General features: G+C 38.9%; 1 protein-coding gene, 1 long non-coding RNA gene and 1 pseudogene across 3 annotated transcripts in view; all 3 read right to left on the bottom strand.

Annotated features, from left to right (window-relative positions):
- LOC134736835 (uncharacterized) overlaps positions 1 to 24,452 on the bottom strand; it is a 279,550-nt gene that overhangs the window by 3,951 nt on the left and 251,147 nt on the right. The gene's annotated exons all lie outside the window — the stretch shown is intronic.
- KRTAP27-1 (keratin associated protein 27-1) lies at positions 3,791 to 4,625 on the bottom strand. The gene is given in 1 exon segment (XM_055279434.2): positions 3,791 to 4,625. A coding segment is annotated over 1 exon segment (621 nt). The 5' UTR covers positions 4,412 to 4,625.
- LOC129482910 (keratin-associated protein 13-1-like) lies at positions 14,971 to 15,534 on the bottom strand (annotated as a pseudogene).

Raw genomic sequence — 24,452 nt, 5'->3', positions numbered from 1 at the left:
TCTCCATTTTACAATAATGGAACCAAGTCTCAGAAATGTTAATCTGGACCAGGTGCAGTGGCTCACGCCTGTAATCCCAGCATTTTGGAAGGCTGAGGCAGGTGGATCACTTGATGTCAGAAGTTTGAGACCAGCCTGCCCAGCATGATGAAACCCCATCTCTACAAAAAGTACAAAAATTAGCCAGGTGTTGCGGCATGCACCTGTAATCCCAGCTACTTGGGAGGCTGAGGCATTGGAATCGCTTGAACCCGGGAGGCAGAGTTTGCAGTGAGCCAACATTGCACTACTGCCCTCCAGCCGGGGCAGCAAAGTGAGACTCTGACAAAAAAAAAAAAAAAAAAAAAAAAAGAATGTTAATTCATCCCAGAGCACATAGCTTTTAATAGACAGAATTTGGAATTGAGTAAGATCTAGTCATATTATAAGACTCATGTCCTTTTCCTTACACTAAATTTCCTACCAAGGTTTATATAATTATGGCATTCCATATTCCAATATCAGAAGTCTTTTTGTACCTGAATCCACATAATTTCTCTCTGTGAGGAGCTCTAATATGCTCCATGTTGAGTTAGATTAAATACTGGCCCCTTCTTCAGCTAGCTTCTCCTTTGGCAGTGGTCAAGTTCAGCCTGGAAAGCGAATGTCTAGAATGATGAACAGAGTAGATGGGAAAGTGAAACTAAACATCATGTCCCTCTTTCCCAGCAGTCCCCTGCTCCACAACACACACCACACATAGCCAGTTTTCGCCAAAGTCCTGTTTTCTCAGCAAGCTACACCCAGTAAAATAATATATAATTGGAAGGCACATGGAATGGGTAGGTTTTCCCTCTTGTCTTTAGAAACAGTGGCCCAAATGAATTGAGCTTTTTCTGGGCAACCCAGTTGGCATTGCATTAGTAAAAATCCTCATTGTGAATGAACTTGATCTATGTTCACATGATTGGCTGTGACTAGAATCCTGAGAAGCTGCCACGAGATAAATTCTGTCTTTACTGTTGCCAATGCTGTGTTACTGCTATCAGTGCTGTGGACGGAAGCCTTATGTCAATGCTGTTTGCTTCAGGGATGTTCTGCTATTGAGGCTGCCAAAGGCTCTGAGTACTATTGATGGTATTGAATAGTGTTTGGCCTCTCTCAGACTTCCGTCAATCCTGTCCCTCTACAGAGCACCTGTGTAAGTGGTGGTTTAGAGATTTTAGGCTTAAATCTTCCTCATTGAGATGGCCTGTGTCTAGCCCACTGTATTATTCAGGGCTACATAGAGAAACAGAACCAATAAAATAGATAGATGATAGATAGATAGATAGATAGATAGATAGATAGATAGATAGATTAGATTAGATTAGATTAGATAGATGATAGACTATATATAATATATTTATCTCACTGTATATATGTGTGTGTATATATATGCGTGTGTGTGTGTGTGTGTGTGTATGGAGAGAGAGTGAGTGATTTATCACGAAGGATTGGCTCACACAATTATGGAGGCTAAGAAATCTCATGATGTGTCACCTGCAACCTGGAAACTCAAGGAAACAAGTGATATAATTCCAGTCCAAACATGAAGATATGAGAACCAGGGGAGCCAATGGTATAAATTCAGTCCAAGGGCAGGAGAAACCCAATGTCTCTGCTCAAGTAGGCTTGCAGGAAACATAAACGGGCACATTTCTCCTTCCCTGACCATTTGTTTTATTTAGGCCCTCAATGGACTGAACGATTCCCATCCACACTGGAAGGGCCATCTACTGAGCACACTCATTTAAATGCTTATCTCCTGTGAAAACTCTCATAGACACACTCAGAAATAATGCTTAATCTGGGCAGCCCTTGGCTCAGTCATGTTGATACATAGAATTACCATGGCACCCACCCACAGAACTAACTGGTAAATTATCAGTAGCATTAGGTTTGCCAGAGATTCAGAGATACTTGCCAATTTACTTCAACTAGACAGGGTTTGAGTTTCTTAATTTTCTCCCTTAGTAGATGATGCTGCCTGCATCTTCCACAATACAAAACAGCTCATCTGTCTTTTGTTGGATGACTCGCTTTCCTAATCTGTCATGGATTTCTGGGTTTATTTACAAATCCCCACTACCTCCTCCATACTAAGTCTCTGAGGTAGCTGAGTTGCTAAATCTGCTATATACATGGTAATTTTTTAAGCCTTACACTTTCAATTTATTAACTTATTAAGGCTCACAGTAGCCCTATTATTATCCTTCACTTTTGAAGTTGAAGAAACTGAGGCGGTTAAATAACTTGCACACAGTCACACAGTTGGAATTTAAACAGCCGTCACTAAGCAAAGCTAAGATTCCAACTCAAGGAAATCCATATTCAGAGTTCATGCTCTCTACCACTACCTTATTTTGCCCTGAAAAAATGTGAGATCCAAGGCCAGGCACGGTGGCTCATGCCTGTAATCCCAGCACTTTGGGAGGCTGAGGCAGGCGGATCACGAGGTCAGGAGATTGAGACCATCCTGGCTAACGTGGTGAAACCCGTTTCTACTAAAACTACAAAAAATTAGCCGGGCATGGTGGCAGGCACATGTAGTCCCAGCTACTCGGGAGGCTGAGGCAGGAGAATGGCGTGAACCCAGGAGGCAGAGCTTGCAGTGAGCCGAGATTGTGCCACCGCACTCCAGCCTGGGTGACATAGCGAGACTCTCTCTCAAAAAAAAAAAAAAAATTGAGAGATCAATTTAAGAACCCACCAAAAGTTTCAGAATAGCTAAGCTACCTAAACAAAATTAATCAATTTCAAACATCTGACTCTATGGACTTATGATGTTCATATGAGTGTATTTTCCATCTTCTGTTGACTACCACCATGAGTTATTCTTTTCTGGTTCACACTATAAAAATTATAACAAGAGGATATGTTCTCTTTTCTTCTAAATATTTATACTATTTTCATTAGGTAACAAACAAAGAAACAAAAAGCCTGTAACATAACACCTGCAAAAGTGTGACAAGTCCAAATTTTGCTTCCAAACGAAGCAAATTTATTTAATACAAAGAATATTTTCCAAACTCAAAAAATACTTAAGAAATAATGAAAACAGGAAAAAACAAACAACCAAAAAAACAATGGGAACAAAATGAAGTGAAGATGCTAAACTTCAGTTCATTCTGTTTAAAGGTTTCTGGTTGCTACGTGGTTATAAAGATCATGGAGGTGAAATTCAAAATTACCTTGCTCTATTCAAACAATAGACTTAATCTTACAGTTAATTTGAGAATGTTGTGATTCAATGGCTAAAATAACAGATGGCCAGTGAGTAGGCCTGGATTTTAGTTGTGGTTCTGATGTTATTAACTATTTGGGCAACCTATCATAATTCACAGGACTAGGTAGGCTTTTAGGTTTAGTTCCAATATTTTATGAATTTCTGAGACTAGCAGCACATTACTTAACAAGCCAGATCCAATGCTAAGTATTTCCATAGAAAACAACTCACAGTTAAAGTGTGATGTTTCCTTTAAGTATTCATGTTATTTTCTGGCTACAGCTCTTGTTGTTTAATAACAAATCGTATCCTACTGCTCTAAAATAGCTAGCATGCTTTCCAACCCCAGATTACCACTAGACATACCCAAAAGAACAACAAGAAAAAAAAATCTTGTCTTTGGAGACAGTAGTAAAATAAGACATGTTCATTTACTAACAAACACACACACAACATTTTGTATTTAAAGAAATACAAAATATCTACATATCTCAAAAATAAACTCATCCAAATGAGAATATATGCCACCTCCCTTACAGATCTTCACTTACTAGGCAATTGAAAACCACCAGTAACACAGCAAGTTGGTTCATAAGTGCTGGAAGAAGATTCCAGGAGTTGTGGCTCAGGTGCAACACTGGCCAGAGGTCTACAGGAACTGGATTCAGGGTTCTGAGACTGACGTTGGCTAGATGCACATTCCAGAGTTTGGAAATTTTTAGACTCAGAAGTCTTGGGTGGGCAACTGTTTCCCTTGAGGCTTGCAGGTTGGCAGCTCTGGGCTACAAAACCCATCTGCTGAGTGCTTTCTGATTGGCAAGGCTGAGAAACACAAGCCAGCCCTGCTGAAGAACTTTCCGATTGGCACGCTGTCCTTTCTCAGGGCCTGGAATTGGAGTAAGTAGTTTGGACAACTCCGGGGAGGCAGTTACTTTGCACACAGCTATCGTCTGTGAATAAGTCCTGTTCACAATTGGTCATTTGGCAGCTGGTGGTTTCATTGCAGGTTTCTTGAAAGTTGTCCAGGAGCCAGGTTCTGCTATGGAAGCTGCTGGGCAAACACAATCCATCTTCAAAGCTTATAGGATTAGTGCCATGTGTGATGGCAGAGAGTGGTGGGGCATTGTGGAAGCTCCTGAGTGAACGGCAGTGGCTATGAGGCATATGCTAAAATCCTTCATTAAAGATGGTCATAAGGACTCAACATGCTGAGTTTGAAAATTAAATTCTTTGGTGGGGCGATTATATACTCAGAAACCTGGGTGTTGGCTTTTTCTCAAGACTTCTTTGCAATTCATTGCTTAAACTAATTTGAAGGATAACATCTCATTAGCACTTTGGTTATATATGAAGATGATGTCTTATTAACAAAGATGTAAGTCCATTTTGAATCTTCAAAATGGCTTTTATGTTAGCTCCAAAGATGACTCATTCAAGGTGGGGTTGGTCAAATAAGAGTCTAAACCTGTTCACCCAAGCTAACATGTTGTTTTTTTTTTTTTTTTTGCCACCATGACCCTGCACATTGGTAAGTGGACAACGAGCAATGCATGAGGCAGTGGCCAATTGAATACTGATTAACATTTAGCACTGGTTTTGATGGCTGCCAATGTAGCAGAATGTGATAGTTTGATGTTCAAGACATTTAAAGTTCGAATTGGATCCAGGTTGAGCCCAATCTCATTCCACTCAGATATTGTTCTCTCCAGTGGACCAGAATGTGAGAGGACTTTGTGATCACATTCCTTCTCAGTGTTCATGCAAAGTACTGAGTGTGGCCATTGCCCGATAAATACTTGTCTTTTGCCTAACATTTCGTTTCCATAATCTCCTTGAAAGACAAGTTTAAATGCTTCCTTTTCCTGAAGTCTTCCCCCATCTTCCCATTTAGGACTTATTTCTTCCTTTTCTGAATTACTAATGGATTTAATTCCTTTTTTCTATACTTGACAAAGTGGTGTGTTTACTTGTGTTTGTGCTTCTCAAAGGTTGATTATTTTCCTTTATAACAAACCTTCTTCGGATGTTTTTCATCTTTATTCTGTGCTTTTTTTATTGACTGCAGACAAATGATCAGCTCCTATGTTTATTGCATTAGGACACCGTTCTTAGCATAGTTTCATACTCATGGCACAGAACTGACCAGGACAACTTCTATAACATATTCTATAATATACTTGGCTCAGCTAATGACAATAAAATAGAAGTATAGTCTTGGTGCACTATCTAGACTCCCTTTCTAAGGTCTGCATAAGCCCAAGAACATTCAGCAATTCTCAGTAATTCTTATGCAAACACTTCCTTGAAAGACTGAGGATATTATAAATTTAAAAGGGCACATCTGAATACTTTTATAGGCTGCACACTTATCTTGTATACAATACCTTTGTAACACATGCAAGTCATTTATAATTTTGAATAACCACACTTGTATGTTTAAAGATCTCACTTTGCCCTCCACATGAACCATACAGCCACCCATTTAATTCTTACACATATATGTATTTATTATTGCACGGAAGCTTCATTATAGCTTGTGACTTTCTTGCTTAAAGATACCAAAAGGATTCTCATTGTCCTTACAGTAAGATCTTTTTCCTTTAGCCTTCCCTACAACATCTTATCAGACCTGGCCATGGCCTTTCTTTTCTTTTCTTTTCTTTTCTTTTCTTTTTTTTTCTTTTCTTTTCTTTTCTTTTCTTTTCTTTTCTTTTCTTTCTTTCTTTCTTTCTTTCTTTCTTTCTTTCTTTCTTTCTTTCTTTCTTTCTTTCTTTTTCTTTCTTTTCTTTTTCTTTCTTTCTTCCTTCCTTTCTTCCTTCCTTCCTTCCCTTTCTTTTCTTTCTCTTTTTTTTTTTTTTTCGACAGAGTTTCACTCTTTTTGCCCAGGCTGGAGTGCAATGGCATGGTCTCAGGTCACTGCAACCTTCACCTCCTGGGTTCAAGCGATTCTCCTGCCTCAGCCTCCTGAGTAGCTGGGATCACATGCGCTCACCGCCATGCCCAGCTAATTTTTGTATTTTTAATAGAGATGGGGGTTTCATCATGTTGGCCAGGCTGGTCTCGAACTCCTGACTTCAGGTGATCTTCCCGTCTTGGCCTCCCAAAGTGCTGGGATTACAGGCGTGAGCCACCATGCCCGGCCCTATTTTTCTAAGTCTAACTCTTGTCATGTCACTCTGCCCAACGTGCTTCATCCTCACAGGCCTTATGCAGCTGCTTGGCACACTAAACCTTTCCTTGCCTCCGTACTTTGCATACGCAGCTGCCTGTCTGTTTCATCCCTCCATTGCCTTCTCCTACTCTATCTATAGTTCTCATCTTTTGTGTCTTAGCTTAAGAGTTACTTCTTAGAATGTCTCTCTATCATCCTGTATGAAAAAATTCCATTATCAGGGTCTCATATTTTTTCCTTTTTAAAACTCATCTTAACTTATGATGATTTTATTTATTTCTCTTTTGTGCCTTTGCCACTAATTGTGAATTCCATGAAGTGGAGAAGCATGTGTATCTTCCTCACTTCCATAACCCCAACACTGAGCATGGTGTCTTGTTGCCATATCATGAGATTCCCATAAGTATATCTTCAAAAATTCATAAATAGAAGGTGCTAAATAAAAATTTAATTATAACTAAGCATCTGAAGAAATATAGTTTTGAAATTTTGACATGTCCAAGATTTCTAAGAATTGGCAAGTGTATTGAGCTCAAAGAAAAACAAATTTAAAAACTATGCCTATCTTTCAGCTACCCCTTTGTTTAATAAGAACACAATCATTAAGAAAGCTACTTATTACCATGGCACAAAATTATTCAATTATTTCAAAATCATGTTTATTTGTAGGTTTTTTGTTTTTTTTTTTCTAGACGGAGTCTTGCTCTGTCACCCAGGCTGGAGTACAGTGGTGTGATCTTGGCTCACTGCAACCTCCATCTCCTGGGTTCAAGCCATTCTCCTGCCTCAGACTCCCAAGTAGCTAGGATTATGGGTGTGTGCCACCACACCTGGCTAATTTTTGTATTTTTAGTAGAGACGGGGTTTCACCATGTTGGCCCGGCTCATCTTGAACTCCTGACCTCAGGTGATCCTCCCGCCATGGACTCCAAAAGTGCTGGGATTACAGGCTTGAGCCACTGTGCCTGGCCATGTAGGTATGTTTTTACCATGAAAATGGGAGCCAGTTCTCAATGCCAACACAGAGTCCTCTTGCCAAATTGTGTAGGCATAGGCAGGACATCATACAGGCTGGAATTTACAGAACTGTCTCCAGCCAGCAGCCTTCTTATTAATTTCACAATGTGCAGCCAATTAGTGAGTACTTGGGCAGTCCCTTCAAATTTCATATGGTGATGTTAAGTCTGTCATTTGTGAATAAGGTCACTCCATGAGTTATTTTCTCTTTGGAATGAGGCATTTGCACATTTTATTTAAGTGAGTGCCAAATTAATAAGTGTTTCAGTATATAATTTTGATTCAGTGAGTAAACACAGATTTTGGTTGTTGCTGGATTTATAGAGGGAGTTACCTGGTTTATTACTATGGAATGACATAGGCTAGGACAACTGGTCACCTTGGAATTGTTTACATGCAGCCTACTAAAAACTAAGTATTAGCTTTGTAAGCATTTGAAAAATTATGATTATGTAGTTTATCTGCTGGTATTCTTGAGAAATAGATAGAACTGGTTACCTAATTGCATACAGTAACTGGATACTCTTGCTGCTAAAGGGGTGAACAATTCCCTGGTCTCTCCTGGACTTGAAAGCATTCTCCTGGAATGACTGCAGCTGCAGTGGCACCTCCTAACCACCAGAGGGTGGAATATCAACATTTGGTATGAGGATGCAATTAAATATAAGAATTCTAGAGTGAGAATGCCAGGATTCTAAGCCAATATTTACAATCTCAAACTGTAACTTTGAACAGGTTCCATAAGTTTTCTATCTCATAGCTTTTTCATTTTAAAAATTAAAATAAATGAGATATTGTATATGGTACCAGATTGCCTGCCACATATTGAATGATAAATAATAACAGCTATTATTACTGATCAGGTTAGGAATCTTCATGTAGACTAAGACACTTCTCATTATAACATCAATCTAGGATTGACATAAAATTATAAGCAAAAACAAGCACTTTTTTTATGTTTATGATTATGTTGTTGATTTATAATTATGTGTTAATTTTCACATTCCATTCCTTTAAAGGTTGGATTATACTTATTCCCATTAATGATGGAACTTGTCTCCATCTCTCAAGAGCTCAGCATTTGGTAATTGTAACATTGAGTAATTTATATGTCCTTTATATTTGATCATATGGCCATACTGAACTTCTTAATCACTTGTTTAGAAACATTAAAGTGAAATAAAATAAAATAATCATTCTTTTTTTTTTTTTTTGAGGCAGGGTCTTACTCTGTAGCCTAGGTTGGAGTGCAGTGGTGTGATCACAATTTGCAACCTCGAACTCCTGGATTCAAGCAATCCTCCTACCTTGGTTTTCTGAATAGCTAGGACTACAGGCTCACACCACCACACCTGACTATTTTAAATTATTTTGTAGAGACAGGGGTCTCACTATGCTGCCCAGGCTGGTTTTGAACCCCTGGCCTCAAGTGATCCTCCTGCCTCGCCCTCTCAAAGTGCTGGGATTACAGGCATGAGCCACCATGCTTGGGCCTAGTCACTCTCTTCATCCCAGTGGTCCCACAATTTATTTACCTCATCCTTGTCTTAGTTTTATCTCATCAACCAAACTTATACCAAATGCTGTACATTAATTTTAATCCATTCCTCTTCTCCATTCACCAAATGCCCTAAGTTAATTTTAATCCATTCCTTGTCTCTATTCAAGAAGTTTCATATAGAACCATTGCATAGCAATGGAGGAATACTAGAAAAAGCATGAAGAGATGTGGCTTTCAGCCTTGGATCCATCAATTCACTGCATAAATTTGGACAAGTCACTCTACCTCTCTGGATCTCTTTGAGTTTATATGAGAAGCTCTCTAAGGTCCTTTCCAGCTGTCACATCCTATAATTTTCGGTCAGAATCTTAATAATGTAGAATTAACATTATATGACATCTCGTCGAATCTGTCTATTGAATGAAATCTTCACTTACATTTAAGACCATCTGATCTTTATTAAGATTACATATAAAATTTTAACAGGACAGACCAAAGACTGAAGTCAGTACATTATTAGTTCCCACAGATGCTAGTCAATATCCACAACTATAAAATTAGTAATTTTATGGTATTTAATCTTATAGTATTAATCTTATATTAATTCTTCTTATAGTATTAATCTTATAGTATTTGAGAACAACTCTTGAGAATAAATAAAAGTATATTTCTGCAGTCAAGTACACATTAGTCTATCCCAAAAGAGGCTTTTTTGAGGGAAATGAATAACTTTTGTTAAACATAACATTCTATGAAATAAGTCAAGTACCATATAACCCTTCTCAGACACTGTAATGCATATAGAAAAAAAAATTTAAGTTGTAAAATACTTCAAAATTCTTATGTGGAATACAGAAATAGTATTTTGCCAGCTTTCTCTGTTTCTAATGAGAAATAGATATTTTAAAATATGATAAAATAAATCATATGTGACATCATTTGTTCTCTGAGACTATCTCTAAATAATTTTGCTTCTTTGGCTAATTCTTGGTCATTTATAATTCAATTATACGACACATTAATTCAAATAGCCAAACAAAAAACAAAAGAAGTAAAACATAAAAGATGGAGGATTATACAGGTGTCTATGCAGCTCTCAATAATAAGTAATTGGAGAAAAGAATGAACCATGGTGTTTTGACCATCTGAGCATTATAGTCCACATTTTCCAACCCTTTGTTCCATTATATCTTGGATATGAAAGCATTATAGTTTATTGTAGTAATTATACATTGTTTTTGCTTCTTTCCCCAGATGTAGTTGTTCTTGCCTTCCTCTGAGGTTATCTTTGAGTGAAGTTATTTTTCTATTTCTGGGTGATCCAGAAATGTGAATTTGTTTTTGATCTGTCTCACTTCTGTAGGCACTGGAGTTGTGACAGTGTGTCATTGAGATATTGAGATTGTGCTAAATCAATTGTGATGATGATGATCAGAGGATTGGTGACAACTAGCTTATCTAAAAAGGGTTCCACTAGCAAAAATGAATGTGAGTTTGATGTGTCATTGACATATTCTGCGACTGTCACCTGGCTCAATTCCACTTATTAATATTTATTAATCTTGTATTGAGTACAGGCATACCACATTTTATTGTGCTTTTCTCTGTTACACTTTGCAGATATTGCATGTTTTACAAATTAAAGATTTGTGGCAACGCTGAGTCAAGCAAGGCTATCCACATCGTTTTTCCAATAGTGTGTGCTCATTTCATGTCTCTGTGCCACATTTTGATAACTCTTGCAGTATTTCAGACTTTTTCATTATTATTTTATCTGTTATGGTGATCTGTGATCAGTGATGTTTAATGTTATTATTGTAATTGTTTTGGGGCACCACGAACCACACTCATATAATGAAATGGGAAAAGTTCTTTTATTCTCCCTTGCAAGGCATGCAATGAGGTTGTGGCTCGCTTCTTTGGTGACCCCCTGCTCAAACCTCCGGGGGAACAGGCAGATGGGCAGGTTGTGGGGCTCCAACCCTACAGCAGTGTCTAGGGGTGAATGTTTACAGCTGTAGCCCCAGTGGGCGTGAGTTACAGGGTGTTCTTTCAGTTTAGCCGTCCATAGGCAGCTTGTGTTAGCTCAATTACACCCTCTGCCTTATCACAAAGACAGGGGGCTTTCTGTATCCCAGAGTTTCTTGCCTTGGCATACCGTAAGAATCAGAGCACACATGGGCTTGGAGAATGAGTTGAGTGCAAGTTTTATTGAGTGGAAGTAGCTCTCAGCATATGGGGGAGCCAGAAGGGAGATGGAGTGGGAAGGTGGTTTTACCCTGGAGTTGGGCCCTCTCAGTGGCCTGGCTCTCCTCTAACTGCCCCAGCCAAACTTCGCATCGTTCCGCTGGCTGATGGTCTGCCTGTCTGCCGGTGTCTGTTGGTGTGCTCTTACACAAATGCATTCCTCTTGACATCCAGCCACTTGTGTCTTCTGCTGGTGTGTTCCTCTTGACGTCCAGCTGCTTGTGTGCATTCCCACTAGGGTCTCGGGTTTTTTTATAGGCACAGGATGGGGGTGTGGCAGGCCAAGTGGTCTTAGGTAATGCAACATTTGGGCACAAAATAAGAAATGGCTGTCCTCACCTAGGTCCGTGGGCACAGGCCAGGGGGGGTGGAACCATAGCCAGGGGCCCACCTTTCTCTACCCAGCACTTCCTTGCCCCCTCCTATATCAATAAGACAACAAACTTAATAAATCAAATGTTGTGTATGTTACAACCGTTCCATCGAATGGCACACCCCTGTCTCTCTCCCTTTCTTCAGGCTTCCCTATTCCCTGAGACACAACAATATTGCAATTAGTCCGATCAATAACCCTAAAATGGCCTCTATGTGTTCAAGTGAAAGGAAGAGTCATATGCCCCTTATTTTAAATCTGAAACTAAAAATGATTAAGCTTAGTGAGGAAGACAATGTTGAAAGCTGAGATAGACTGAAAGCTAGGCCTCTTGCACCAAATAGCTAACTTGTGAATGCAAAGGAAAAGTCCTTAAAGGAAATTAAAAGTGCTAACCTATACTAATGAAAAGAATGATACTCTATATGAACACACAAATGGTAAGAAAGAAAAACAAGCTCCTTGCTGATATGGAGAAACTTTTAGCAGCCTGGATAGAAGATCAAACCAGCCACCACATTCCCTTAAGCCAAAACCTAATCCAGGGTGAGGCGCTAACTCTTTTCAATTCTATGAATACTGAGAGAGATAAGGAAGCTTTAGAAGAAAAGTCAGAAGCTAGCAGAGGCTGATTCATGAGGTTTAAGGAAGGAAGCCATCTCTATAACATAAAAGTGCAAGGTAAAGCAGTAAGTGCTGATGGAGAAACTGCTGCAAGTTATCCAGATCTAGCCAAGATCATTGAAGAAGGTGGCTACACAAAACAGCAGATTTTCAATGTAGATAAAAGAGCATTCTAATGGAAGATAACATCATCTAGGACTTTCATAGCTAGAGAGAAGTCAATGCCTGGCTCCAAAGTTTCAAAGGACAGGCTGACTCTTTTTTAGGGGCTAATGCAGCTGGTGACAAGTTGAAGCCAATGCTCATTTACCATTCTGAAAATCACAAGGCCCTCAATATTATTCTAAATCTATTCCACTTGTGCTCTGTAAATGGAACAACAAAGCCTGGATGACAGCACATCTGTTTACAGCATGGTTTACTGAATATTTGAAGCCCGTGGTTGAGACCTACTGCTAAAGAAAGACTCCCTTCAAAATATTACTGCTCGCTGACTATGCACCTAGTCACCCGAGAGCTTTGAAAGGGGCTGGAGGGAAAGCAGAGATGGGCTGCAAATGGCCTTTACAATTATATTAAGGGGTCTTCATTGGGAAGGAGGATTGTTGAAGGTTTTAAATGAGTGTCTCATTTAAAAACATGTTAGCTACAAGTAACAGAAATTGTAATTCAAAATGGCTTAACCGATAAGAAATTTTATGGGCTTACATAAACCAGTGTCCAGAAGTGAGATGGTTCAGGTTCTGTTCTCCTGCATTTCTCTTGGTTCTGGCCTCTTTCATTTGATGGTTTAATTTTCAGGTTAGATCAGGCATGGTGGTTCACGCCTGTAATCCCAGCACTTTGGGAGGCTGAGGCAGGCAGATCACTTGAGGTCAGGAGTTTGTCAACAGCCTGGCCAACATGGCAAAACCCCATTTCTACAAAAAATACAAAAACTAGCTGGGCATGGTGGCATGCACCTGGTAGTAATCCCAGCTACTCAGGAGGCTGAGGCAGGAGAGAATCGTTGGAGGCAGGAGAGAATCGCTTGGAACCAGGAGGCAGAGGTTATAGTGAGCTGAGATTGCACCACTGCACTCCAGCCTGGGCAACAGAGGGAGACCCTGTTTCAAGAAAAAAAAAAAAAAAATCAGGCCATATGCAAATCAGATGCAGCATTCCACATATAACAAAGTCCAGAAGTAGAGAGAATCGTTTTAAGAAATCCCAGAGACACTTTGGGAGGCTGAGGCGGGCAGATTGCGAGGTCAGGAGATCGAGACCATCCTGGCTAACACGGTGAAACCCCGTCTCTACTAAAAATACAAAAAATTAGCCAGGCATGGTGGCGGGTGCCTGTAGTCCCAGCTACTCGGTAGGCTGAGGCAGGAGAATGGCGTGAACCCGGGAGGCAGAGCTTGCAGTGAGCCGAGATCGCGCCACTGCACTCCAGCCTGGGCTACAGAGTGAGACTCCGTCTCAAAAAAAAAAAAAAAAAAAAAAATCCCAGAGAAGGAACTTTACCATAAGCATTGTTCCACATGGCTCCTTGTTTCTCATTGGCTTACCTCAGATCACATGCTCATTCCTGAGCCAATCATTTTCAGTAGGCATTGGGATGCTCTAGAGTAGACAAATTCAATCCTTAAGCCTAAGCCATAATCACGTTCATTTGCAGGACTATGTGTGGACGAGGAGGGATGCACAAACAAAATCAAATTTCCATAGGAAGAAGAGCGAGAAGGAAAACAGCTGTGAGAGCAGTGAATGATGAGCTACCCACATCCATTTAGATATTTGAAAATGTAGATGATTGTGTTCCACTTAATGTAAGAATATAATGGACTATCTAGTTTTACATCCAGATGCAAGCCCAGAATGTCAAGAGGTAAAGTCTTATTTCTAAGTCCGTGTCACCTATGCTTGATACTGCCAGGTTTCAGGCAGTTTTCAGGTGACTTCTATTATAACAACAGATGGCTTTATAGTGACCCAATAAATGGAGGAGGGAGGGAAGCATCAACATTAAAAAAAAAAAAAACTCTTAGATATTATATTCTTCTTATTGTAGTGGAATGCATACATGTTTAATTTCATGCATACCTAAACTGTTTGTTTCATTTCACTAGCTACTGAAGTCAGTTAAAATCCTGACCTCAGAATTTCATTATGGCTTATATATGTCTAGGAAGGAAGATTACAGGAAGGATTTTGATAATTTTGTCATAAAAACAGCCAGGCTAGTACTTGCTAAAATATCACTGCTGTCTCTGGATCTTTTCTTCCTAGACTAGACCCATGAGTAGCTTAACCAAAGTGAAGTGTCCTGATTAGGCCTAAATGGCCATGAATAGAAAAGCAGAGATAATCTCCTGTCCTATCTCTGAGTCTACTTGGCAGAAATTCCCAGGAACTAGCTCTCTGTTGTTAGAAAACTCTGCCTATCAAGGAAGCTACTCCTTTGCCTCAAAGTGAATATTTTATTTTTAGACAAAAAGTGGGGATTTCAAATTCCCAACAGACATCTTATAAAGAAAATTAACACAAGCTTTGTGATCTGATATCAGATTAAATGAGTTTATTTGAAGAAAAAAAAATCAACTCTTGCTCCATTTTTAACTAGAGAAGGAAGGGGAAAATACAAGAAAACAGAAGAAAAAGAGATGAGTATTGTATGAGAAAAGTTATTTTAATATTAATAGGTTTAAAAAAATTATCTCTTCTGGATAGTAGAATATAGATTCTACCCAGATGATAGCTGAGACGGACTTTGAGAGAAATAATTGTACCGTGGAGGTTTGCAGCCCTTAGCAAGTTGATCGGTAGAAGCCAGATGCACAAGCTGGTCTGTAACAAGAAGACTGGAATGACCTAAAGAGAACATATGTTGGGTGGCAGAATCCAGATCCATAGCCCAGGGAAGGGAAGCCACAGCCTCCATAACCCAGGGATCTGAAGCCACTGGACCCACAGCCCACTGAGTAGCAGCTCCTCGATCCATAGCCCAGGGAGCGGCAGCTGCTGGATCCACAGCCTAGAGACCCAGAATAAGTTGTCTGGCAGGGACTACAGAGCAAGGAGGTTCTGGGGCGGTAGCAGGAGGTCTGGCAGGGGCTGGACTCCACACAGGACGTCTGGCAGTTAGGGGTTTCCCAGCAGGTCTTCTGAAAGCCCTTGTAGAGAGAGGAACCCAGCTGGCAGGTGCTGGGAGATCAAAGGTTCAGTGCTGTAGACCAGGTTGCTGGGGTACAAGGAGCCACAGGAGTAGCCTGAGTAGCACAGGTAGCCCCCACAGGAGTGGAGGAGAAGTTTCCAGAGCAGCAGTTGTAGGACATGTTGACAGGAGATGTGAGTTCAGCTGAGCTGCACTGAGAAGATGCCCTGATGTCCCTGCCTGTGCCTAATGATCCAGTGATGTTTATACCCTCACACTGCTGGGTGTGATGCAGTATCTGGGATCCCCCCATTCTTGTGAATGTGTTTTCATCAAATGACTAAGTAACCTAGGTTATAATTATAACTCAACACATTCATTTGTCTTTAACAGTGGTGTAATCATTCCAGTTTATAGAAGCCCATCGGCTTCTCTCTCTCTCTCTTTTTCTTTCTCTCTCTCTCTCTTTCTCTCTGCAGAAATAAGGTTTGGTTTGCTTTCAAAAACATTGGTGATGATACACACAGTGCCTCCCCACCCCTTTTATTGAGCTTGACTGTGGGTATTCTGAGCTTCAGCCTGCAAATTCTTACTGGCAATGTACTCCCAACAGTCATCAGCATCCACCCACCACCATTATTTACATATGTTTTATTAAGCATTAACTACATGCACAACATTTAAAAGTGTGATATGATTTAATCTTTGCAAGTATCTTATGAGATACAAATTGTTATAAACAATTTAGAAGTGAGGCCATGGAGGTTTGGAGAAGTTATGTAACATTCAGGTAATAATCAAACAAATCATGGACCCCGTGTCATCCCAGGTGTATCTGTCTTTAAGGCTAGCACGAACCACAATGCTACATAGACAATTTGTGAAGCTTGTAATTTCTGCTCCCAGAATCACATGGACAATTGCGTATGCAGGTGAAAAAAAAATTCCAAGGTGTTAATATTTGCATTTCATCTGATATATCTACTTGAGTATTCTTACCCCTTTTGTGAATTCCCCAAATATAGCCAACTGAGGGGACAGCTTCTTAACTGATTTTGGTTATTTTTTTAGTATTCAGAGTTACTGTGGAGATGCTTTGTTACAAACTATCTTCTATTTGCCCTCTCACTCAGCTTGTCCTAGTTAAGCAACTCATGTTTCATCCACCATGGAGTTATTAGATTCTTTTTCAGTGTGAGGCAGAAAATTCCTTGGCAAACACAGACTTTCACTGGGACTAGTTGCTAAAAACTGATATGCCTTTAGTGAGTTGACTACCAATAAAATACATTTGCAGAAACTTGCATTTTAATAGGGTGCCAACCTTTTGCCAGCTCAGTTGAGAGTGAGAAATATGACACCTTCGAGAGTGATTCATTTCACTCCTTGCTGAGCTTCTCTTGTTCATCCTTCTAGAAAGACAAAGCAGCATAAAATTTACCATTATATTAAGTGGTTAAAATTATCTTTACCACTATAAAACATCAATGGTATAAAGAAAAATCTTGGAATTAGAAATGTTTTTTCCCCACTTATTATCATATCCAACTTCTGCCTTCAAGCATCTTTTAGAAATTGGAAAGCAAAAAGCTATTTATGTAATTTGATCTTTTCAAACTATTTCATAGATGACTGTTTTTTGTAATCTCCTGTAGTATTTGCTTATCTGGCAACAATGGAATATTTTGTCCATTGTTTTGCTAACAAATTTCTACCAAATGCATTGCTCACATTACACTAAATCCCTTTGTGAAAGATGTACCCAAATGGAGTCATTTATGTCAAACTCTAACAAAATGGGGTCAAGAGAGGCCACAAAAAAAATCCTCATGCACACATGCCTGTAACAAGGCTTATCACAAGAACTTCTTCAAATTGCAGTATTCCAGATAAATAGGTTCCAGGACAGTTACCTAGCAACAGCTGTCTTTACCAATAAACAAATGTCAACTCCTACAATGAGCTTTTGACCCGTGAACTTGTCTCAAAGCAGCTTACCTGGACCTCTCTTTGTATTTAAAAACTTCTCCTGTGCCCTAACCCCTTGGATGTGCCTATGATCCATCATCCGTCATTCATCATAGCATGCATGTTCCTAGGTTGCACTTCACTGCTCTTTCCAATTAAAACCCATTTGTTCTGAAGAGTATATGTGAGTTGCTTTTTAGGTTGACACTTCTCATCCCTCAATGACAAAATCAAACTCCTCCTATCAGATAGGTGTTCTTCTCAACTAGACTTAGCTCTTCAGGAACAAAGATCTCAGTATTTGGTAATCTAGTTGACACACACACACACGCACACACACGCACACACAAACACTGTGGAGGAATTGCAAGGGATGTATTTTGAAATGGCTCATGCAGAATGAGTAATATTTCAGCTTGCAGGGAAATTACATATGTGAGAAGAACGCAATACACAGAAGTTTTGTGGGGTCAGTGATGGTGCTTAGTCTTCTTTGACCTAATTCCTGACACATCATGGGTGCCATTTATTTATTTATTTATTTATTTATTTATTTTTTGAGACAGAGTCTTGCTCTGTCGCTCAGGCTGGAGTGCAGTGGCGTGATCTCGGCTCACTGCAAGCTCCGCCTCCTGGGTTCACGCCGGTCTCCTGCCTTAGCCTCCTGAGTAGCTGGGACTACAGGCATCCACCACCACGCCCAGCTAATTTTTTGCATTTTTAGTAGAGACGGAGTTTCACCGTGTTAGCCAGGATGGTCTCGATCTCCTGACGTTGTGATCCACCCGCCTTGGCCTCCCAAAGTGCTGGGATTACAGGCGTGAGCCACCGCGCCCGGCCTCATCAATTATTTATATCAAATGATTAACTTTTATATTACTTTCACTCAAGATAAATGTATGCATGTGAAAATAATGTTTCTGCTTTTAAAGTTACCTCTAATTAAAAGTAAAATGAATATTAAATCTACCTTTTATAATGAATAGATCCCCAAGTTAATCATAACCAGTAAGCCAAGGCCTGTTAAGATAGAGCGCCACTTAGAAGATGAACGGAGGATGGAAATTATGGTTTTAGTGTGTAGGGGCGCTTCCTGAACAATCTTTATAGTCCTTGTATGTGAATGTGCACTTCTCATTACACAAGGCAACAGGATCAAATAAACCATAATTGGTAAAGGTGGTCAGTTAGTTTAGCCAGACGTCTGGGTACAACTTTACATGGCAGTAATATTTTAATTATGGCTTCTTTCCATTATAGTACAGATGCAAAAACCATACACACTACCCAGCCATTTCTCTAGCTCAAATTCTCCATCACAACCAGCTATATACCAATTTTCCTGAATCACTGTGGTATCAAAGTCTTTTAATTAGTTTTCCTCTATTCCTGTAGGCATATCAGTGTTATTTAGGGGATGTCCAGCAGTCTATTATAGCCACTATTAATCTCAGCTATTTTACAATTTCTCAAACTCTACATAATTTTTAAAAAGATAAAAAAGAACTACAATTTTTAAAAATTAAAAATGCACATAGGTTACTTTTGGAACTTGGAATACTCTTCTAAAAATAGATATCACTATAATTTTTTCAAAAAGTAAAATTCTTCATATATGTAACTTAAGGCAATGCAATAGTTTTATTTATTTATTTATTTATTTATTTTTGAAACAGGGTCTCACTCCCATGGCCCAGGCTGGAGTGCAGTGGTGCGATCTGGCTAACTGCAGTCTGGAGTTCCCCAGCTCAAGTGATCCTCCCACCTCAGCTTCCCAAGTAACTGGTACTACAGGCATGCACCACCAGGCCTGGCTTTTTTTTTTTTTTTTAATTTTTAGTAGAGATGTGGTCTCTCTGTTGCCCATGCTTGAGCTCAAACCCCTGGGCTCCCCACCTCAGCCTCCCATAGTTCTAGGATTACAGGCATGAGCCACTGCGCCCGGCTTTATAACATAGTTTTAAATATAAAGAGCCACTTCTTTATTAAGCAAATTAGAAAACATCCCTCTAAGAATTTAAACACATTTAAATATATATTCACTATGGATATGTGTGTGTGTGTATGTGTGTGTGTGTGTGTGTGTGTATATCCATAAATTTTGAGAAAGGTCAAATATTATGGTTATATATTTACCGAATTAGGAAATTTTGCCAAATACTTTGCATCGCTTCATGTCACCTTTCTATAAAGCTGTTTGGATCTGAAGGTGCATTCGTGGATTTCACACTAATGCTTTATAGCATTGAAGGAGCTATAATCATAGAATAATAATTTGTCATCTGAGTAAACGATGTCATGCAGTCGAAAAGCTGCAAGCTTGGGATTGGAATGCATGTCCCTGGCTCTGAGTCCAATTCTTTCTTCCATTAGGCTTGTGCAAAAGTAATTGTGATTTTTGACATTGAAAGTAATTGCAGAAACTGTAATTACTTTTGCACTTTACATGATGCAAATGCATGAACCTTAAGAGAAATTGTATATTCTCTTCACTCTGTATTTCCATAAACATGGCCCTCTAGCATGCATCTCATATTTGTACATATTCTTGAATATGTCTCATTTGAAATGTTGAATTTCCCTTACTTTATCAATATGTTCATTTTAAAAGTCAAAATCTCTTAAAAATTTCAGTGCTTGAAGTGATCCTCAATATCTGTCCTCAATCCATATCCCAAGCAAAATTGCCTTTGGGGCCTTCCTCAATTATTTTTCTTTCTCTTTCCAATTGCTTCATTCTCTTTCATTCTAATGGTTCTTTTATTCTCACCCTTATAACCATGCTCAATCTTCTTCAATCCAAAAATTTTAAATAGTGCCATTTTCTCTATGATTATATAGCTCTTCTTATTTTATATCAGAATTATCTAAAGAGGTATGCAATCAGCTTGTCAGCTATCTCACTTTTTATTCTCTTTTCAATAACTGATATGATCAGGCTTTGTGTCCCTGGCCAACTCTCATTTTGAATTGTAACTGCAATAATCCCCATAATCTCCATGTCAAGGGAATTACCAGGTGGAGGTAATTGAATCGTGGGGGCAGTTTCCCCCATGCTGTTCTCGTGATAGTGAGTGAGTTAGCACAAGATTTGATGGTTTTATAAGGGGCTCTTCCCCTTTCACTCAGAACTTCTCCTTCCTGCCGCTTTGTGATGAAGGTGCCTTGCTTCCCCTTTGCCTTCCACCATGACTGTAAGTTTCCTGAGGTCTCCTCAGCCATGCTGAAGTGTGAGTCAATTAAACCTCTTTCCTGTATAAATTACTCGGTCTCGGACAGTTCTTTATAGCAGTATGAAAATGGACTAATACAATTACCATCTTGTTTCTGTCTGGTTTAAAACTCTTCTGGAATTGCTCTGACATGGTCAGCAGTAGCCTCAATGCTGCCAAATATGATGTACATTTTTAGGATGATCCCATGTGAACATTTAACCATATTCAACACAGGCAACTATGCCCTTAACCTTAAATCATGTTCATCTATATACTTCCATGAGATTACAGTTCTAGTCTTCTATCTAACTTTCACCTAATTCTTTGTTACTATTAGTTGGATTTCTTTCATAACATTCCTGAAGACTTGGTGTTGATCTCTGGACATATTCTCTCTACAGAGGAGACACCTCCCTTCCACGGCTTCAAATACCATCCATATTCTGTGACACTGAAATATTCAAATTATCTTTTCAGTCTGTATAGTTTTTTCTTTTTTAATTCCAGACCTAAATATCCAAGTACTTCTTGCCATTCCACTTAAAGGTTTCATAAGGGTGTTAAACTTTTATGTGTATGACATTGAACTTTTGCCCTTCTCTTGTGAGGCAGAAATATTTTTTGTCTCCTATTAGTAAACTGCATTTCCACCTATCTAGTTGTTTAACTCAGACAATTTGGAATCCTCCTAACATACACAATCTACCCTGAGCATTGGCCATTTTCTTTCCGAAATCTGTCTTACATTTATCCAGTCCTATTACTGCTTTCTGTGTAGTTCAGGATTTCTCACCCTTGGTACCAGGGGCATTTAGGGCTGGATAGTTTTTTGTTATGGGGAGATATCCTGTGAATTTTAAGAGAGTTGGCAGTATTCTTGGTATCTACCCACTAGATGCCAGTAGTACACCTTCCTCTTAAAATTACAATTAAGAATGTCTCCAAAAATTGCCTAGGGGAGAGAGCAAAATTAGCCCTGGAGGAAAGGCATTGTCCTAGTCCAGGGTAGGCTCCTTTCTTGGTGGAGCAACCAAAAATAATGTCAAGATTGTCTGCCTCTTTTTTTTTTTTTCAAAAATTGTCTCTTCCAGTCTTTCTTCTACACTCCTGCCTGATTTTCCTTTTCTTTTTCTTTCTTTCTTTTTCTTTCCTTTCCTTTTCTCTCTCCTTCATTCTTCCTTTTTTCCTTCTTTCTTCCTTCCTTTCTTTCTTTCCCCTTTCCTTTTTCCTTTCCTTTTCCTATTCTTTTTCCTTTCCTTTCCTTTTTCCTTTCCTTTCTTTTCCATTTTTCTGCCTGATCCGAAAACAAAAATCTGGTCATTTCACTTTCCTGATTACAACTTCCTGGTTGATTTACTGTACACTGAGGATGAAACAAATCCTCTATATGATCTGTAAAGCTGTGTAATTGAGTCCCTGCTCATGTCTCTGACTTCTTTGTCTTTCTCACAAACACACTGGTCTTTGTTCCACACTAAAGTATCTCAAGCTGTTTCCTAATCCAAGGACACACTCTTCTCTCTGCCTTGAATGTTTTTTCCTCATCTGGATGAAAATAATTAAGCCTTTTCTCACCTCAATACATTATATCTCAAGATAAAGTAGGTTCTCCTGTTGTGATTTTTAAATTATCTCTGTACTTAATTCTAATATTTTAAAAAATTGTTTATTTCTTAGACTGTCTTCTAGACTAGAGCAGTGCTACTAAACAAACCAGTCCATGACAGTTCACCAATTGGCCATAAGTTAAGTGTGTATATCAATATGCAAATGAATGCATGGCTACCTTCCTTAAGAAGTCTTGCATGATTAACAATTTCAGCTTAAGGAAATCATATGTCAAACATACCTGCTTTACCCTGTACCCTGATCTATGATCCACTCTTTGAATGACACATCTCTGAATTGTAATATCTAAAGTTGAGTTGGGGGCAAATACTATCTGTGTTCTTTCTTATTTGACATTAAATTCTCACCTCAAGAGTAGTCAAAGTTGTTGTTGTTCAATAAATACTTAATGATAAACTAGATACTAGTTTTATCATTGCTGAATATCTCCTATCTTATCCTGTTCCTAGACCTCTAAACTCCTCTCGGATGCTTTACAACAGTAAACTCAGAGGAGTCTCAACTGCCCTCTTAATCAGTGCCACTTGGCCCAGACTTGCTTCTATTCCTTTGCACCCTAACTTAGCTATAATATACCATCTATAGTCTGAATGCTAAATAAAGACTTGTTAAACTGAACCATCTTGTCCAATTTTTTTAATATAGCAATGTGAAATTTGAAAGCTAGAGAGATTCATTTCAAGTCAATTCAGCAAGCGTGCAGTGAAGTGTAGGCATTGTGGTGAGAGGTGAGGATAAGGAGGTGAGTGAGAGATAGCCCTATCCCTGAAGGAGGCATGTTTTAATCTTTCTCTGGAAAATGAGTGGAAGTATGTTAATAGAAGATAAGTGACTTTAGAGAAAGTGTGTCATAGTCCATTAAATTCAATCACTTTTGCTGTTCTCTCAGACCCTGAAGCTACTAGTCAAAGCTAAATAGAGTCTTAGATCTGTTGCATTTACATATCCTGAATTATTTCGAGTCTTGTTAGTGTTTTATGTAGAAAAATAGTAATTCTTGGATTAAAAATTATTGTAGGCTATACAATTTTTTCCCTGCTTATAGAAAGTTGGCTGTCCTTGCTCTGACTTTACACATTGCTTCTGACAAAATCAACAGCCAAGTTATCCAAATAGTAATTCATCATAGTAAAAATCATGCAACTTCAGTAAGCCAATAACTTAAAAAAGCTCAAGGAAAAACTGTTTATACTTGAATTCCTTAAAAGATTACTTTATTAAATAATAGCATTTCTGTCACATTGTAAACTAACAAGAGCACATGAAATATCCCCTAATTTCTATTATATAATTTCTATTTTCAGACATAAATTTTTAGTGTAGTTTCTCAATTTTTTTTTTAATCATATAATGGTGACAGAACCTTTCTCTCTAAGAGAAACGAACTAGTTTATGGTCAGCCAGTTCCTAAAACGGCGTTTGTGGAGATGAATATGAGGGAAAGTAGCATTTCCTGGCAGTATATGAAGAGATATTAAGCCAATTTGTAGAAGCCATGCCTGTACATTGGTCTATAGTAAGTTGACAGGATTTTCTTAGTAGACAAGTAGTTTGGGTGGCAAGAAGCTGGAACCGTAATTCAAGCTTTGGGTACTATTAGGTCTATAACTTAAAGATTGGAATCCATTGAATTCATAGCCTAGAAAGCATGATATATGGCTGCCAGAGGGCTTATAGTAGCTCATCTGAGAGTCTTACAGAGAGACCCGTCTTGGTGGAAACTAGAAAAGCAGAGGTCAGTGGGGTGGACCAAGTAGCTGGGGTAAGAAGAGACACAAGATTAGACTGAGTAGACCAAGAGTTCCCCAAGTGAGCAGGAAAAGAAGCTTCCAGTGTAGCAACTTGATGTGTGACTGCTGTATCTGATTCACTTTTTATTAGTGTCAAAGGGTGTCTAAATGTCACCTTATTGCCTAGAAGCTATGTGCTCTGACCCTGTGGGTATGTTGTTTTAGATGCCCAGCTTTACTATTCTTCTCTCCTACAATTTGACTAAGAATATCTCCTTAGTGTGTTGTCCAATTTCAGCTGAATAGATTAACACCGTCATAAATATGCATACCTGTATTTTATAACCAAAAGCCAGTTTACTCTTAGTCTTGGACTTCAGATGATTGTTGCATGGTCAAAGCAATTGATCAATCATTGGCAGCTTAATTTTTGACTGAGAGGATCACTTAGAGGATGCTGAGATATAGGTCTTTTTTTCCTCCCTGCTTACAGTTTTATAGTTAGATTCTTTTCTCAGTCATTCCTGATATGATTTGCCATATTACCAAGCACATGCTTATGTTTACTAACAACTAATGTAAGAGGTAGAAAT

The sequence above is a fragment of the Symphalangus syndactylus genome, chromosome 5, assembly GCF_028878055.3.
Source record: "Symphalangus syndactylus isolate Jambi chromosome 5, NHGRI_mSymSyn1-v2.1_pri, whole genome shotgun sequence".
NCBI classification, from domain to species: Eukaryota; Metazoa; Chordata; class Mammalia; order Primates; family Hylobatidae; genus Symphalangus; species Symphalangus syndactylus.
Note: the sequence above shows the minus strand (reverse complement) of the source record. Positions and strands in the feature narration are given on the sequence as shown.